General features: G+C 36.4%; 1 protein-coding gene across 3 annotated transcripts in view; it reads left to right on the top strand.

Annotated features, from left to right (window-relative positions):
- The window catches only part of NEK7 (NIMA related kinase 7), a 158,649-nt gene that overhangs the window by 81,492 nt on the left and 57,328 nt on the right, over positions 1–19,829 (top strand). For all 3 annotated transcript variants that reach the window (XM_019430626.2, XM_019430616.2, XM_019430635.2), the window contains 3 exons: positions 3,422–3,562; positions 17,751–17,813; positions 19,522–19,632. In XM_019430626.2, coding sequence (XP_019286171.1) covers positions 3,422–3,562; positions 17,751–17,813; positions 19,522–19,632 — 315 coding nt within the window. The remainder of the gene's footprint in view (positions 1–3,421; positions 3,563–17,750; positions 17,814–19,521; positions 19,633–19,829) is intronic.

The following is a 19,829-nucleotide window of genomic DNA, read 5'->3' as shown; positions in this document are numbered from 1 at the left end:
TACACTGGGTGACAGGACATGGGAGCAGATGAGACAAGCTGTCACTCACCCACACTGCCCTTTGAAGAAAGGCCATAGGGGGAAAAAGGTGCCGCAAATGGGCTGTGAAGTTTACATACACTGCCCACTGTTAAACAGATTACGTCTAATGAAGTGTCTAATGCTCAGGCCATATCAACCTAATCCTTGGTGGCAGTTCATCCCTCAACTGCCAAAAAACACCGCCCTCTGGCCCTCGCTCGCCACTCTGGCCGCCAAGCACAGGGAGGTGCCCAGTCTTAGTAAACCAAGACAGTGTGTGATCTGACATGCAAATGTAGGTCATTGCATATGTAAATGTGTGATTACAAGCCTGCATGCCAAAACACATTAGTGAGACTTTGCTCTCAGCATGCGGTTGTCACACTGTCTTAGCAGTTCACGCGAATGTTTGTCAGTTATTGTGCAGACAGAAGATGTAATTCCCAGTCAAATTTAAAGTATATGGACTGTGCGATAGTGTTCCTAATGATGGAGTTGTATTTTACTGTTGAGAGTGACAAGTTTTCATCAGGAGAAAAAAATGGTATGTACATACATAGCGGAAGAAGGAATTCTATTTCTCTGATGTTGCAGACTGTCCTACTGTGTCAATAGTTTTTTTAGAAAAAGATTTCTTAGAAAAGCATAGGATATTAAAAAAGCCTCTCCTCTTTAAATGAAACTTTTATTTAAGTTAAAAAACTAAGAAAAGTTGTTATTATCCATGGACTGTAGCTAACAATTGGTACTTTGTTAGTTTCGTTTCTTAAATAGGTACCATTTTGTCACAGTGACACTTACTACAGACTAATCTCAATGACTAAAAAAGAAATCTTAAAAATGAGCAGCATGGCTGGTTGTCTCCCTTTATTTGATAATTTTTCTTTTATTTTTCTTATTATGGTACATGTTTTTGTTTTCATTTCTGACATGTGTTTCTATTCCTGTTTTCTTTATCAAAAGATTTTAAATTGGAAATATTTGTGAATCATCATGTAGAGTCCCATAATATTGGGTCCTGTTAGAGGTGATTTTGTTTAGTAACTGTGGTAGCATAGCAAAGGCTATACTTGGGAATCAACTAGACATTGGTTTGGTTTGATAACATCTATATATAGGATTGTCATGAGAATTGAATTAGGTGACATATAAAGTCCTAATATATAGGACCCATTAAGTTGTAGGTACCAAAATGAAACCTCTATTATTATGGTAGCCAGTACTCTTATTCTATTACAAGTTACTTATGGTATTATATTTCTGAAATGAATTTGTGAAATTTCTTATATTCTGGTTATCTTGCATGTCTTAAAGGAATAATGGTATTTTTCTTGACAATAATTTAGACTTCCTGAAGAAAGAAAATCAGCGTACAGTGACAGGAGTTATTGCTTCTGTTTTTGAGAAACATTGTATTTGAACTACAGTGAAACTTTAGCAGAACGTTAGAGTTTTTGCTAGCACGCTAGATGTAGTAAAGCCTACAACATTAAAAGCATTGGGGTTAATGTAAAGCACTGCCTATATGTCAAAGTAGCCTTCTGCATCCGTCATGGGGTCATCAACCTGAACAGAGGTTTATTTTACTTGACTAGGAGTTCAAGTTCAGTTGAGTGTGTTTATGACCAGTGCTGTTGACTGCTTTAATAGGTATTTAATGTTCAGTCTCGTTAGATGGTGCGCTAGTCCTATGCCACAAGAATGTCATGTGTACTCCAAGTTGGCTCAGAGAGTAGAGGAGTTCCAGAGGAGTGTGAACAGAATGGTAGAGGCTTGAAGAATGTACTTAAATAAATAATCCCCGAACCTTGAAAAGCCTATGCGTATTTAGCTAAAGTAGAGAAGAGATAGGGCATTTGATAGTTAAACTAGACTATTTTCTTCATTTTGTTATATAGGTAGAGATGCTAAAATAGATTACGAGTGTCATGAGGAGCCTAAAAGGCTGTATTCCTCGGGTGCCTGTTACAACGTCAGCAACAGACAGTGTCTGACTGTAATCGATGCTCAATTACTGTTTACCCCATGACTGATTTAATGAGTGAAAGAGTCCATGAATAAACAAGTGAACAAAAGCACTAGATCATTGGATAAAATTTATAAGGAGTTGGGTTTTGTCTCAAAATAGGATGACAGTTTTGCTCCCCTCCCAACACCCTGTAATTATTCCTCTCATAGCAGTCCAGAGCCTCTTCCATACATTTGGCTAAGCCCTTTCAGAGCAGAAAGCATTTCTGGTTCATCTCTGTTTTCCTAGCAGCTAGTACATTAGTTAAAAAAAAAAGAACCCTTTTTCATGAACAACAGCAAAATCTTTTTTCAACATGTAATTATGTACCAAGTGAAAGAAACTAGTCTGAAAAGGTTACAGTCTGAATGACTTCACCTGTATGACATTCTGGAAAAAGCAAAGCGGTGGAGACTATAAAAAGATCGGTGGCTGCCAGGGGTTAATGGGGAGGGAGGGATGAATGGGAGGAACAGAGAGGATGTTTAGGGCCATAAAATATACTGTATGATACTGTAATGTTTGATACATGTCATTATACATTTGTCCAAAACTGTAGAATGTACAACACCAAGGGTGAACCCTAATGAACTTTTGGTGATAACGATGTGTCAGTGTAGGTTCATGAATTGTAACAAAAGTACCACTCTGGTGGGGGTTAGGGAAAGCTATGCATATGTGGGAGCACAGGGGGGCTCTAGAGGAAATCTCTGTAACTTTCTTATAATATTGCTGTGAACCTAACACTACTCTAAAAAAAAAATGAAAGTTTTTAAAAAAAGAAATGATATGGTAGTAAATTCCCTGCCACTGGAAGTGTTCTTTGTACAAGTTCAGTAACTCTCAGGAAGCTCAGCAGATTTTCATGCATTTAGTTGGCAGGTTGGACAAAATAAGTGTGTGTGTGTGTGTGTGTACACATTCTGTTTCAAGTTAAAGATACTTTGAAAAAGAAAACAAATGTCAAAGGAGTACTAGATTGAGTGGGACAAGTTTGTATTCTATGAACTGAAGATAATTTTATAGAGTTCCTATCGAAAATTTCAAAATCTTCATTCCCTGACACTTCATATCCTTTTTCCTTGGTTTATTTTTTTTTGTTTGCCCTTCCTATCTCACATACTGTATATATATATTTTTTTATGTTTACCCTGTTTATTACTTTTCTTCCCTGCCAGAACTTTTCTTTGAGTGTAGAGATTATCATCTGTTGGGTCTGCTACTGTATCTCTAGTACACAGAACAGTGCCTAGCATGAAGGGCTCAATAAATACTGGTTGAATGAATGGATGTCTGCGAGCTTACCGTAGGTGTTACCTACTTATGTGAAAACAATCAATAATTGTGTGACTATTGTGTGATTGAAAACTTTTCCGATTTTTTTAATTACAGAAGGCCTTAAGACCGGATATGGGCTATAATACATTAGCCAACTTTCGAATAGAAAAGAAAATTGGTCGCGGGCAATTTAGTGAAGTTTATAGAGCAGCCTGTCTCTTGGATGGAGTACCAGTAGCTTTAAAAAAAGTGCAGGTAAGATGATTTTAATTCTATGTAAATCAATGTAAAATTATACTATGTGAATAATAAATACAGGAAAGTATGTCCTAAATGATTGGATAATGACAGTCTTGAGAATGCTAGAAAGGAATAAAAATTATACTTTAAAAGCTTGAATTGAGTGTAGTACACAGTAGAAATTAATTTTTAATTTTAATATTACTTCTAGGCTTTAAAAATTGAGCTGGTTTTGTTCACCTAGGTTCAGTAATGACTGGAATGATCCTAGAAAAGCTTTTACAACTCTAGATTTTAAGAGGCAGATTTGAGTTATCACCACCTGCTCCTAACCGGACATGTAACTAGATGTCACATCCTTGGCTGTGGCTATAGGCCTCACGATAGGAAAGTAGACTTTACAAAATGTATTGCCTGAAGTTAGTAAGTGGCATTCAGGATTAGGGTGGGGTGTTAAATTAATGTGGAGAACCACAGTCGCAGTAAATGAAAGAAAAACGAAGTGAGCTTGATTTACTGGAAAATTACAAAAAGAATGAAGTAGATGCAAACAGAGGATTGATAACCTGTTTGAAATTTTCCATCTTGTGTTTGTATCATTCTGGAAGCAGTTTTGCTCTTCAGTCCTGACTTTTTGTCTTGTTTCCCTCAGATTCGTTTTTCTTGCTCCAGCACCCCTTACAAGTCCTACCCTAAGTCTAGCGTCCTAGTTCCACTGAAATGTACTTGCCAGAGCCCTAGAAGTTTCACTTGTCCTAACGAGTCTAGAAAGTGTAACTTCACTTGCCCTCTGGTCTAGACAGTACTTGTCTTTCTGCCTTAGAGTATGTTTGACATCATTCAGCTTTGCTTCACATTTTTCACATAAGGTAGTTATTGTTCACACTTGCCCATGGACTTCCCATTTGATTCCACAACCCTGATATATCTTTTCTGTGTAGTGACCTGTGAGACCAAAGTTTCCTCTTATTATTTTTTTGTAACTTTGTAACTTCTTTACATATACATACATATATATGTGTGTGTGTGTGTATATACATACATATATATATATATATATATATATATATGTATGTATATATAAATATTTATTTTGAAAGAGAGAGAGAGAGGGGCGCCTGGGTGGCGCAGTCGGTTAAGCGTCCGACTTCAGCCAGGTCACGATCTCGCGGTCTGTGAGTTCGAGCCCCGCGTCAGGCTCTGGGCTGATGGCTCGGAGCCTGGAGCCTGTTTCCGATTCTGTGTCTCCCTCTCTCTCTGCCCCTCCCCCGTTCATGCTCTGTCTCTCTCTGTCCCAAAAATAAATAAAAAAAAAACCGTTGAAAAAAAAAAAATTAAATTAAAAAAAAAAAAAGAAAGAGAGAGAGAGAGAGAGAGAGAAAGAAAGCATGAGCGGGGGAGGGGCAGAGAGAGAGGGAGACACAGAATCTGAAGCAGGCTCCAGGCTCTGAGCTGTCAGCACAGAGCCTGATGTGGGGCTCGAACCCACGAACCGTGAAATCATGACCTGAGCTGAAGTTGGACACTTAGCTGACTGAGCCACCCAGGCACCTCTTTTTTGCAACTTCTTAAAGGATCAGTATACTTGGCAACAGCTATTATAGAGATGAGCAGTTTTCACTTACATTTTTAAGGAAATGTTAAATGTTTATAGAAGACGTTATGTGGCGCATATTAGATATAAAAAAATAATAGAAATGCCCTTGTATACATCACCTGGCTTAAGAAATACAACATTAGAAAAAATTTTTGATCTAGATTTGCTACTCCCTTCCCTCAGAGGTAACCATATCTGGAATTTTGTGTTTTAACATTCCTTTGCTTTTCTTTATAGTTTTCCCCACGTCTGTATAAATATCTAAATAAATTTATTGTTTGCTTTGCATTTTTTGAACTTTAAATAACTATTGTCACCTGTTCATGCATGTGACTGTTATGTCATGTTCCATTGCTCTTGTTACATGCTGCTTGCTGTTTGGGTTGTTTATAAGTTGTTTACTATTATAAACAATACTTTGTGGTTTTCTTAAGAGCCTTTCCTGGTACACGCATGCCAGTCTTTCTCTTTTGTGTATGCCTGGGAATGGAAATGACGAGCCACAGGGAATGCATGTGGTTGGTTCTCTAAGTTGATACCGGGTTATTTGCCATAGTGGGATGGGTTGACTTTCACCAGCAGCTTATGAGAGTAGCTTATGAGAGTGTTCTTTCTTTTTATATACCACTTACAGCTTAAGAAAAATAGAATATAGAATGCAGATATTAATGTTCACAAAGCAGATGTCTTTGGAAGGACTATTCCCTTACAAAAGAACTCTGACCCATTTTAAAAATGTATTTATTGAATTTCTACTATGCAACTCTAGACACTGAGAGAAATAAAAGAGAAGGTAGTCATATTATTCCTGCACTCCAGAGGAAAAAGAGTCTTTGTGGAACAATTACATGTGAACCCTGTGGCATGAATTCCTGATTTAAATAGGAGTCTGCAGAATGGAGGTGTCCGTTTGAGCGGTGGGTAGAATCAGAACCTGGGCCAGGCTATCAGTGTGAGAGCAGATTGTGGAGAGCACTGAACAGGAATTTGAAGACTAGGAAAGTAAGGATTCACTACAGATTCTCAAATCGAGGGACAATCTTCAAAATTCATTCTTTTCAAAATAAAATTACAACCTTAACACACAGAATGGACTGGAAAGAAGACAGCTGCTGACATGCCGCAGGCCATGAAGGCCGGAGGATAGATGGAGTGAGAAATCATTTGGAGGTCCCTGGAGGCCTCCTTCTCCACCTTCCCACTGATTCTGAGTGTAGAAAAACAGACAAGGCTCCATTCCACCTCTAACGATTGCGTTTTAAATCACAGGATTTCGTCATAAAAAATACTTAGACAAGGAGGGAAGAAAGGAGGAAAAGAGGGAGAGAGGAGGAAAGAACAAAAGCTCTTCTAGTTCTCTCACAGTGCCATCTGAGTTGTTTCTTGTCTGTATTTTTCTTTTGATTAGGAATTTGAAAGGACGATGTGAGTTAATATGGGCAATCATATTTCCATTCAGTATCAGATGCCCCCTCCACCTGTTCCCATTTTGCACCGTGATAAACCTCAGTCAACAGTCTCCTGCCGTGAGGAGTTAGCATTTGTCCCTTTGGGTTATGTTGTTTGTCTCTGCTTTATCAAGTGTTGATATTGTGGCATCTTCTAGTTTAAACGTAACTTCTTTATAGAACAGAGGTGATGTCGTGAAGATATTCCTCGCTTACTTAATTAGGGAATAGTGTCTTAGCCTCTGTGAGGAGAAATGTATTTGCATTTCAGATATGTTATTGATTTTGGTGATGTATTACACTTGTGCTGAACAGTAAATCCCATGCTCCCTCCTTAAAAAATTCTCTGTAGCTTGAAATGAAAATGTTTAAAATATTGTTAACCAGACTGCCTTCCTTTCTGAAGACTCTTAGGCCCTCCTTAAAAACTTCATAGTCAAATACTGACTTTCCTCATGCATCTTGTTATTTTGAGGTGAGGTTACTTGGCTGAAGAGCTGTATTACTGTTCCCAGCTCTGCTAGAACCCTTCCTGAATACTGTGCTCGCTTTTATAATTCACTTTTCTGCTTATAAATCGTTAGGGAGACACGTTAGAGTTACCATCCAGGCTTCCTCACCTTCATTTTCAAAGCATTTCTTTACTTTGTCCCACATAACCAAGTTTTACTTTTTCAAAATCCTTAAAAAAAAAAAATAAATAAAGCAATGTCCTAACCTCTGGTGACTTTCCTACAGGTTTGCCTGTTGTCTGTGTGTGGAAAGAAGAGTATACTGAATGCATGTGACTTTGAAATCAGAGATCTGAGAGCCAACAGTATATGACAACATTTACCAATCTTTTTGAAAATGTACTCATATCCCATCATGATTCATTGGCCAAAATTAAGATGGTGCCTTAACTGATGTGACTTTTTTGCAATTCCATCTGCCGAGATGGCTTCCGTCTCTTGCTGTTTCCTTTCTTTGCCGCTTCCCTCACTATTGCTCATTCACTCAGTCCACCTACTGTTGATATATTGATCACCTAGTGTTCGGTGGACAGGGGGGAAGGCCTTGGGAATTTAAGATAAATAACGGGAGTCATGGGATTCGAATAGAAGTGCAACAGAGACCAATCTGAAGTCACAGGATAGGCACCGGCATGGGAGCAGCCTCCAAGAACATGGGTGAGAGGAGGTTGGGAAAAGTCTTCATAGAGGCTGTGAGCTGGGTCTCAGAACCTCAGTTCTTTGTGTTGGGAGACTATCAAAAGAATTGTTTTGATCTGGTACATGAAATCTCTATATCATGCTTCTTAGTTCATTGATTAGAGCTATGTAATTGGAATTGATTTTTATTTTACTAGTCTTACGATAGTACTGTAGTATGAATTTTGGGTCTTACTGTGTCTCAGTCCTTTGATTTTTTTGTTACCCTAATTTTCTAATAGTAGGTGAAACATTTTGATCCTTGGTTTGTTAGTGCTTAAGTTCTCTTTGCTTACTCTTAAGTTTTATGTCCAGATAACGCTGTTTTTCTGTGGGACATCCATTGTCATTGACATTCATTAGAATGAATGGAAAGTACTTTTGTATGGTACTTACAAAGATAAGGTGATAATATGTTTTGTTCAAATTTACCCTTTTGATCCAAGTGATCTCAAAACAACTTCTTGAAGGGACAAATACTCTTTGATATTTACTGCTGTATTTATATTTGATTATTATTATAAAGCATTCATCAAGAATATCACTTTTTAAAGTATATTGATGAACATAACTTTTTTTTTTTAACATATGTCAATTTTAGTTTCTAGGTTCTGTATGTTTTCACGTAATTAGAAGTTGGGATTACTTGCATTTAGAAATTTGTGAACAATGATAACTTCTTCCATAATGCATACTGATTATAATGCATTCATAATCTCTACAACTATATATTCAGTCTCTTTCAGTATTCACTGTGATTACTGAATTTCCTGCAGCTTTTATCAGCTTCGTTATTTAATCTCTTTGGATTTCCTGTGAACCTTCCAATAGTTATTTGAACAAATGAAAATTGGAAAGTATTTGTAAGAATAATCTATATATTATATTTTTTTAAATTGAAGAATAATTTAATAATTGATGTGTTTACTTGTTAAGGAGACACAAGCTTTTATCTTAAAAATGAAAGCTTCTTATTTTTATTTATTTGTACTTGCAAGTGAGAAAAAGGCATATAAGAAAAAGAGCAGATTTTTAGTTTTCTTGAAAGTTTAGAGAATAAGGCATTCTAGTTAACAACATTTTGGAGTTATAATGAATTACCATACGTGGCATAAATAGATTATCAACATTGAAATATTTAAATGAGATAATGGACATCGATGAAATAATTTAGTTCTTTGTCCTTTTTTGATGTTTCACAGTGTTTTTTCTTTAGCATCTTATGGTGTCTCAGGGTTGTTATTGTGCTAACCCAAGTTTTGATTGTATGGGTTTATCTTAAAATTTTTAAATGATAAACTCTTCTACTGGCCAAGCCTAGTGAATATATATAGTTGAAGTAACTTTTTATTTATGCTGTTGAAGACTTTTGATATGCTCATTTAATATTTATCAAGGACTACTATATGGCAGGCACTGGATTTGACAGTGGGATACAGCTGAGTTCAACATTTTTGTTGAGAGGGGGTGGATAGACAGTAAGGCAAATAATTATAGGTAAGAAGGAAATGACGCATCAGGCTCTGTGCTGACAGCTCAGAGACTGGAGCCTGCTTCCGATTCTGTATCTCCATCTCTCTGCCCCTCCCCCACTTGCACTCTGTCTCTGTTTTTCTCAAAAATAAGCAAACATTAAAAAAAAAAAAAAATATATATATATATATATATATATATATATATATATATATATATATATATATATATAAAAGAGTGTGTACTCCCAGAAAACACAAGAGGTGAGTTTTAAGAAGCTGCAGGTGTTGAAGCAACAGATTATTCTACACAGGTGTCAGTATGAAAGTCAAAGGATGCTATTACAGGCAGAGAAGGAAGGCTGTTTGGGGAGAAATGGGGCAACTGGTAAAAAAAAGCCTCAAAGGAAGCAGAGATGAAAAATCCATCCAGCGCACAGGTAGAGTTAAGACCAGATGAATTAGAACAGCTATGCAGTTTGTGAAAGCAAAGCAGACAGCAAAGACTTTGTGTCAAACAGGAGATGGCATTTTCCATCGAGCATGGTGGAAAATACACCAAGTGCATACACCAAGAGGCAGCAGCTTCCGAGTAGTCATTTTTAACTTCCACTGTGGGCATTGTAATCGCGTATCTGCTGATCTGTGGTTCTTCCTATACGGTGCTTAAAATGCATTCAAATGGGGGGGCACCTGGGTGGCGCAGTCGGTTAAGCCTCCGACTTCAGCCAGGTCACTATCTCGCGGTCCGTGAGTTCGAGCCCCGCGTCGGGCTCTGGGCTGATGGCTCGGAGCCTGGAGCCTGTTTCCGATTCTGTGTCTCCCTCTCTCTCTGCCCCTCCCCCGTTCATGCTCTGTCTCTCTCTGTCCCAAAAATAAATAAAAAAAAAAACGTTGGAAAAAAAAAAAATTAAAAAAAAAAATGCATTCAAATGGGAAGTGTAAGAGAGTACAACATGTCCAAGAGTAAGGGGAACTCCAAGCAAAACTCCAAGAAATACCCTGAACCCTTCCATGCCATGGGACATGGAACAATGATAACATGTGAATAGAGAAATGAAGTCATACACAGTGGAAATTAACCATGACTGGGAATTAGCAAGACAGAGAGAGATTCTAAAGTGGAGGCATCTGTATTGCTCAAATAGCTGACAAAGGTCCAAGAGAGTTAACAACTGAGATCAGACCTTGAATAAGAGGTCTGAAGAAAATGAAATGATGAATGCATGGTAATCAAGATGAGGTCAAAGAACAACTTTTGTTGGAAACAGGGGATGGAAGAGAAGTGGGAATTTAACTACAGAAGGAGTAAGGTAAGTGCAGGGTAAGCGATGGACCGAGAGGGCTGACTGAGTGCCATGGAGTGAGGCATGGTCTCAAAAGAGTCAACATGGTACCAAGCAATGGACATGAGATCATGACCTGAGCCGAAGTTGGATGCTTAACTGAGCCACCCAGGCACCCCTGGGATTACACACTCTTGATTCTTCTCCCTCTCTGGGTATCCCTTTTCTGTCCCCTTCAATGGCTTTTCTTTTCCTAACTCTTTATGGGGCACAGTTATAATTTTGGATCCTTTGGTTCTTCTATAGCCACATTCTCATTCACAGCTTCCAACATACCTTCGTAGGGTAGCTTCTTAATCTATACAGGCCCTGACTAAGTTTTGCTGAGCTTTAGTCTCAGAATAAATTTAGAATAATTTAGAATAATATTAGAATAAAAGTGAATTTCCTGTGATAATTTTTAGAGTTTTGTTTTGTTTTGTTTTTGTTTTTAATTTTGAGGAAACCTATCAAACAGGGCTTCCTGATGGACTCCTCGAGGTTGGATCACTGCTAGCCTGTTGAGTTAAAAGGCATTTCTTTGGAAACAAAAGTTTTCAATAGTCAAAGAGTAATTAGTGACACTCACAGGTATCTAGTTCTATACCACCATTTGCCAGGACCTTAAGGAATCCACAAGAAAGAAATTGAGGCCTGTCTTATAATTTGCAGTTCAAACATGTTGATGCATTAAGAGAGAAAGGATGACAGAAGCTAGATCCTAGGCCTTGGTGTTATAAAGAGAGCAAGTTTCTGGCATCAGTGTAGAACTCTTCCTGCACTCACCTTGCTTAATGCTTTGCCCCTCCTCCTCCATCCCAATCTCTCCACCCTTTAAGTCCCTCTGTATTTAGTCAGGGAAGTGCTGGTGGTAGAGACCTTAATTATTTGGATGTTAACTTGTTCAGTGATTGTGGTTTATATCTAGAGGGTTCACAGCCCTCGTGCTGTGGATTGTTTTACTCTCCCACCCCCACCCCCCACTCATCCTCTACCCCTTCAAATAAGAGAGACAGGCTCTGGAAGGGAAAGTCTGAGCTACCCAAGCACCCTGCGATTACACAATCTTGATTCTCCTCCCTCTCCAGGTATCCCTTTTCTGTCCCTTTCAATGGCTTTTCTTTTCCTAACCCTTTATGGGGCACTTTCCACAGTTATAATTTTGGATCCTTCGGTTCTCCTGTAGCCACATTCTCATTCACAGCTTCCAATGTACCTTTGTACACCTTCAAATAAGAGAGACCGGCTCTGGAAGGGAAAGTCTGCCTACCAGTCAACAAGTAAGAGAACCAGAAATGTACAGGCTGATAATAAAAATATTCCTTAAAGCTCCTCTCCCCTCACTCCAACAATGGTTAGGGAATGGTCTGTACAGCCACTGGTCAGTTGGAATAAGGGATGGAAGCATCACTATGGCACCAGGTAAAGAAGGCAAGAACACTGGATGAAGAAAGGCATAATCCAGGGGTGACTGAGGTTTTGTCATATGGAGTACAGTGACTCAATTTAGGGACAGTTCAGTTCATTTAGTCATGCTCTATAAAGCTGGGGAGGCCTAGGGAATATTTGGGTAAGATTTTTATTTATGTAATATCTATTTAAAGTGAGATATACCAGGTTTTTCAAGTTTCCTTAGTATATAATTTTTAAGTACTTTCATTGCTACATTTTAAGTGTTGTTTTTTTTTTTTTTTTTTTTTTTTTTCCTAACAAATTGACATATGCCTTTTCAAGGACATTTCTGTTAAGTTACTTGAAGGTCCTCTTTTTCCTCTTAAAGATATCCGGTGTTATCCTTTTCAGTTTCATCAGTCATGAGTAATTTTTGGCAAAATTTGAAGATGACAAAAGAAAACTTTTAAAAATGATTCAGAAAGTACTGAGAATTTATTAGCCAGTACTTGCCTAAACACTGTTAGTAACTTTGCTCTTACCAAGTGTACTAAAAACCCAAAGAAACTTGAGTAGAGCTCAAAAAGATGGCTTCTGGAGCAAAGCTTGTAAATATCCTATGAAAGCTATTTTTACAAACTCTAGATTTTGTTTTTCCTTGTGTGTTGTCTTTTCTTGCTCATGAAATCAGACAGTCTTGAATCTATGTCTGGGAATGATTTGATCTAAATCTCCAGTTTTTATTTTTGTCTTGACTTGCTGGCTGAGAGAAAAAGAAAGATAAGATACTAATGAATTTCTGATTAAATGTATTTATAAATGTATTTGGTTCAGATTTTAGTTTTGCCTCAAATGTGCCAGCCATGCTTATCTCTCAGTGAATAAGGAAAGACTTTGATATTATTGAAAATTCAGTTAAAAATAAAAGTTAATTTGTAGTACTAAATTAGTTATAATTTGAATTAGAAATTCATGATTTCTGTGGAGCACACTTCCATCTTGCTATGTTGTGTCTATTTGGAGTTTCCTAAAGCACTTGGACACATCTTTTTCTCATCTCATTCACTAGCTTTGCCTTTTAAGTATTTTTCCCATCATAGATACATTGATTATTGGGAGGTTAGATTTATACATGTCTCCAAGTTTATGATTTTCTTCATTTTAATTACTAGTACCAGAATGAACCTTTCTCTTTTTCATTAAAAAAAAAAGTTTTCAGGAATTCCTTTAAAATCTAAGACATTTAACATTTTGTATTTCCCTGCATTTCTTTCAATTATATCAAGTCCATTGTGACTAGGAGGTCCTAAGAATGGCATTAGCATTCATGATTTGGTGAGAATCAGTTATTTCTCTTGCCATTTTGATTTTTAACCATAAATGGTCTCTCTGTGTATATTTCATAACTATACTAATATCAAGTTCAAAATTTTGTTTACATTAATATTTATTATTTAACTTGCTACATAAGTAATATCAATTTTTCTGCCATCATTTGGCAATTTGAGGAATGTGTGCCTTTTTATATGAAATTGCTGAGTGTAGAGATGCTTGGGTGGCTCATTTGGTTAAGTGTCCAACCCTTGATTTCAGCTCAGGTCGTGATCTCATGGTTTGTGGGATCGAGCCCCATGTAGGGCTCTGTGCTGACAGCTTGGAGCCTGCTTAGGATTCTTTCTCTCCCTTCCTCTTTGCCCCTCCCCCACTAGCTTGCTCTCCCTCTCTCTGTCTCGCTCAAAAATAAATTAATTAAAAAGAAGAAATTGCTAAGTATGAAGCAATTTAATGAAGCAAAAGTAATGAACTTTTGATTTTACTTATTTCTATAAGAAATCTTTCTTTTTTTAAAAAAATATATTTTATTATTTTTTAATTTAATTTATTTTTTTTTTCAATTTACATTCAAGTAAGTTATCATATAGTGCAACAATGATTTCAGGAGTAGATTCCTTAATGCCCCTTACCCATTTACCCCATCCCCTCCTTGCCACAACCCTTCCAGTAACCCTCTGTTTGTTCTCCATGTTTAAGAGTCTCTTATATTTTCTCTCCCTCCCTGTTTTTATATTATTTTTGCTTCCCTTCCCTTATGTTCATCTGTTTTGTATCTTAAAGTCCTCATATGGTGAAGTCATATGTGTTGGTTTTCATGTGTTGGTTGGCCATCTGGATGTCTTCTTCGGAGAAGTGTCTATTCATGTCTTTTGCCCATTTCTTCACTGGATTATTTGTTTTTTGGGTGTCGAGTTTGATAAGTTCTCTATAGATTTTGGATACTAACCCTTTATCTGATATGTGGTTTGCAGATATCTTCTCCCATTCCGTTGGTTGCCTTTTAGTTTTGCTGATTGTTCCCTTCGTGGTGCAGAAGCTTTTTATTTTGATAAGGTCCCAGTGGTTTATTTTTGCTTTTGTTTCCCTTCCTTCTGGTGATGTGTTGAATAAGAAGTTGCTGCAGCCAGGGTCAAAGAGGTTTTTGTCTGCTTTCTCCTCGAGGATTTTGGTGGCTTCCTGTCTTATATTTAGGCCTTTCATCCATTTTGAGTTTATTTTTGTGTATGGTATAAGAAAGTGGTCCAGGTTCATTTTTCTGCATGTCGCTGTCCAGTTTTCCCAGCACCACTTGCTGAAGAGACTGTCTTTATTCCATTGGATATTCTTTCTTGCTTTGTCAAAGATTAGTTAGCCATACGTTTGTGGGTCCATTTCTAGGTTCTCTATTCTGTTCCATTGATCTGAGTGTCTATTCTTGTGCCAGTACCATACTGTCTTGATGATTACAGCTTTGTAATACAGCTTGAAGTCTGTCTATAAGAAACCTTTCTGAAGTATTCTGCTTTCCTGCACATATAATCCCTGCCAGACATACTCCATCCCCTTGAGGGTCTCACATCACTTTGTACAAGTAGTGCTGAGTAGATTGTGTGTTCATTTCCTTTGTTCCAGGTTGCATTCTGCATCTGGCAGTGTGCATCTTTAGGACTGCAAACTTGTTTTCTTGTTTGTATCCACGGTAAAATCTAGTAAGTTGACAACACAGTTTTGTGAATGAAAGAAAGCAAGAATGAGCCAATTTATTTATGTTAATTGTCTTTATGTGTAGTGCAGTTCTTAGCTATTTCACATTAAAACTTGAAAAACATAAATTTGATATTAAAACTTTTCATTAGAAAATAAATAAATAAAAATAAATAAAGTTGAAGACTATGTAGAAATATGAGAAGTATTTTGCTATAAGTCAGGTGAAAAAGCATATATAATGCATACTGCCTCTGTTTTCACTATCTAAAACACACATACATTTGTACAAGAAATGGAAGAGTGAGCACAAGCTAAAATTCTTTAAGAAAGTGATTTTGCCAATTTTTTGTTTAAAAATTTTATTTATATTTTCCTTAATTTTTTTTAATTAAGGGAAAATTAGAACTACATGCATGTTTGGATGTTAAAAATGATAGTAAGCAAACATTTCCTCTTATAAGTTGTATTTATTCCCCCATATTCTGTATTTTCTTTTATGCCTTAGATATCTGTTATTTCTGGCTAGCAGAATCTTAACAATTTTTTCAAAGTTCAGCTTTAATGTTACCCACTCCTCACATGGGGATTCCTTCTTTAGATTTTTTTTTTAATGTTTTTATTTATTTTTGAGACAGAGAGAGACAGAGCATGAGCAGGGGAGGGGCAGAGAGAGAGGGAGACACAGAATCTGAAGCAGGCTCCAGGCTCCGAGCTGTCAGCACAGAGCCCGACATGGGGCTCAAACTCACTTAGTGTGAGATCATGACCTGAGCTGAAGTCGGACGCTCAACCAACTGAGCCACCCAGGTGCCCTGGAGATTCTTTCTTTAGATTTCTCATACTGCACTTTGCACACACATGTATTTTAGTACTTATTAGTTAGTTGTATATGTATTGGACTTCGCAAGAGTCTAGGCTATTCACGAAAACAGACTCCAGAGCTGGAACGATCTGGATTCAAGTGCTTGTTCTGTCACTTACTAATTTTACAACCATAAGCATATATTTAACCTCTCTGAGTCTCAGTCCTTTTTCTAAATTGAAGCCAGTACTACCTACCTTATAGGAACATGGTAAAGATTGTAGCAGCATATATAAGAGGCTACACCCTCTAGTAGGTGTTCAATAATTTCTGCTGGAGTCAAAAAGACTTGGATCATGACTGCCACTCCTTTCAGGTTATATACCTACTTTTCCTGGAACATATTGGCAGTCTGAATCAGGAGGACTTGGTCAAGTTGATGACTATAAATGTCATTAAAGTTGTTTTGTTATATGACTAGGGTTTTTTTTTTTTTTTTTTCCTTTAGAGAGAGAGAGAGAGAGAGCATGCAATGGGGGAGATGGGCAGGAGAAGGGGGGGTGGGGAGAGAGAGAGAGAGAGAGAGAGAGAGAGAGACAGACAGACAGAGAACCTCAAGCAGGCTCCATGCTCAGCATGAAGCTGGATGTGGGGCTTGATATCATGACCCTGAGCTGAAAGCAAGAGTTGGATGCTCAACCAATTTAGCCACCCAGGCACCCCTATGATTAGGGTTTTAACCAGCTTGTAGTCATGACTTATCCAGATATATTCTCCAATATTTAGCATATTGCTTATTTGTTTATTTGTTTATTTATTTATTTATTTTCCACACACTTAGAGCACTGATAGCGTTCTTTGTTTTCAGACACATCCTAATATCCATTTTATTATATTATATATTTTTATACTTTTCACATTAGACCCATATTTCTCAACCTTTTACTCATTATTACCCCCAGGAGCCTTTTTAGATAGTTTTTCCTAATTGCTCCTCTCCCTTAGGAAATTTTAATTCCACAGATAAGAGTAGATCTGTTTACGTGTTGTATGTATATCTGTGACATACTGTTAAAAAGGGCAAGATTTTGTCACTGCTCTTTCCAAAGAAACAGTTTGGAGTGATAGCTTCCCTGTCACGGTGTGCATTTGACTTTTTAGACATGATTTGATTGTGTAGATTAATCATTCAGAGCCGGTGTTACATAGTTGGAAAACTCTGAGAGTAAATTCTGGCTGCTCCGTTAATTAGCTGTGTGAACTTTTGTCAGTTTCTTACGCTTTCTAAACCTACTTTCCCTCATCTATAAGATGGAAATATTGTCTTCTTAAGGATTAAACGAAAATTAAATGAGGTAGTTAATGTAGTTAATGTAATATGTTTAACACATATTAATTGTTCAATACATGTTAGCTCTTACTTTATTATGATCACAACATCCATTCTGTTTCATTTGAACCTAAGGCTTGAAATGTCTAGTGGTTCTCTTTTCTCATTGTTATTTTTTAAATTTGTTTGAAACGTTATTTATTTTGAGCAGGGGTGGGGGGGTGGGCAGAGAGAGAGGGAGAGAGAGAATCCCAAGCAGACTCCACACTGTTAGCACAGAGCCCAATGTGGGGCTCGATTCCATGAATCATGAGATCATGACTTGAGCCAATATCAAGAGTCAGATGCTCAATTGACTGAGCCACCTAGTCACCCTTCTTTTCTCAGTTTTAATGCTCACTGCCTGTGGAGGGAAAATGTAAACTCTGGAGGTAACATGAGATAAAATACCTACAGTTTTTCAAAGCTCCTAAAATGCTAATCGGGAAGAAAATTTCTTAGTAGGTGTATAAACTATATGTAAAGTATTATAATGAATTTATGTGGTGTCTTGAACCATAGATTATTAGTTTATTCTTGAACCATAGATTATTAGTTTATTAAATAATTCTGGATTCTATTTTTAGATATTTGATTTAATGGATTCCAAAGCACGTGCTGATTGTATCAAAGAAATTGATCTCCTTAAGGTAAATAAATGAACTATTGACTATTTTTAACATAGCTGAGCCTGTTGATAAAAGTGATTTATAAAAATACTGCACTTATAAGGAAAAAGATTTTTAAGACTTAGGCCGCATTGGTTCTAAGCAACATGATGTAAATTTGTATCTCACTATATGGAAGAATGTAGTTACCTTTTGGATTCATCATAAAATAATTTAATTGGGACATTTGGTAAAATTAGCTCCCCCCACTCCCCACCCCCCTGCTTTTCAAACTAGGAAATAAAATGAGCATAAAACATTGAAGAAATTTTTTCTTGACCATCCCAATTAGACGTATTCTAAAGGTTAAGTAACATAAATGTGTATTGGTATTATCCAAAGTTCAAGATATAATACAGATGTATATCTCAAGATGTAATATATTGAGAATGTGGACTGATCCAACTGGGTACATGATTTTTATAATATTTCTGTAACATTTTCCCAGATTTAGAGAGGGTGATGTAAATAAAGAGTATGTCATAATTAGCTTTTCAGTTTCTTATCCACTCAAAGAATGCAACTGAAATTTCAGTTATCTCTAAACTGCTTTTATTCTAGTGAAATTTCCTTGAGGAATGATGTAGCTTGTGTTCTGTTTTCAGCTACTAGATAAGACTTGGATGTTTTTATGCCGTACGTTTTTGTTTGTGCCTAACATGAATCAGATTTATCAAAAAAGATAAGAGTAAGATCAAAATGAACCATACTTTCCATCTGTTCTGTTAGTTGTAGTTATTTCCTGGGCCATGAAGCAACTGCTTTAAAAATAAATATAAATTGTTATAGAGAAGTATTATAGAAGATGTGGAGGAAAACCGTGTAAGTAGAAAGAAGAGAAGAAAATCATGTATATACCATCTGGGAGAATTCTTGAATAATTTTCTTTGAGAAACTATTTGTCTTATGTTATCTTGTTTAAAGATTGAACAAAAAGATTGTACAAAAGGATTGTCCGTGTGTATAGACTGATGTGTATATTTTTGCAACGTCAAATTTTTCTTAGGATCATTTAATGACTCAACCCCATAGGTAAACTTATATCATTTGATGTAAAAATTATATTTAGATACAGTCGATGTCCTTTTATTTTGTTTTGTTTTAAACCACTGGTTATAGTTACATAAGGATCAGGCCAACTTCAAAACCGGAGTAGGGATACTTTATTTACCACTGAGCACCCGTAATGACAGTTCCCATTTTGAAGATATAATTTTTAGCAATTGGTGCTTTAATGATGTCATTCATTTATATATTTTTTTCAATATATGAAATTTATTATCAAATTGGTTTCCATACAACACCCAGTGCTCATCCCAAAAGGTGCCCTCCTCAATACCCATCACCCACCCTCCCCTTCATTTATATTTATATATTTATTGAACATAGTAATATGTACTTTCAAACTTTCTAAAAGTTTTCAAACTTTCTATTATGTCTAATAAAGAATATCAAAATAAACTGGTATCTACTTTTACTTTTAATAATTACAATACATGTTTCAAAATTCACTGGCTTAAAGAAAAATATACATGATGTCATGTTAAGATTTCTAGCTTAAAAATGAAATGCAATAACTAAGTTTATTCTTCAGTTAGGAAACTATAAGTGATTCTTGATAATTTACAATTGAAAAACTTTTCTGGTGCCTGTTTGTTTGTTTGTTTTTGTTTGTATGTTTTTCCATCAGCAACTCAACCATCCAAATGTAATTAAATATTATGCATCATTCATTGAAGATAATGAACTTAACATAGTTTTGGAATTAGCTGATGCTGGTGATCTATCCAGAATGATAAAGGTAAGGGTTTGTTTTGTTTTTTGTAAACTAAATATTTATTTTTCTGATAAAAATTGTCTGTTAAACATACAGGTATATCAGATACTTTAAAGACCTCATTGTCATACTTTAACATATGATAGATATGTAGTGAATGACAGATCGTAGTGATGATTATGATTTTGAAGCTGGTTTATCTGGTGACGTTTACACTTCAA

The sequence above is a fragment of the Panthera pardus genome, unplaced genomic scaffold (genome assembly GCF_024362965.1).
Source record: "Panthera pardus isolate Hobbes unplaced genomic scaffold, ASM2436296v1 HiC_scaffold_21, whole genome shotgun sequence".
Lineage (NCBI taxonomy): Eukaryota > Metazoa > Chordata > Mammalia > Carnivora > Felidae > Panthera > Panthera pardus.
This window is presented reverse-complemented; position numbering and strand designations above follow the sequence as displayed.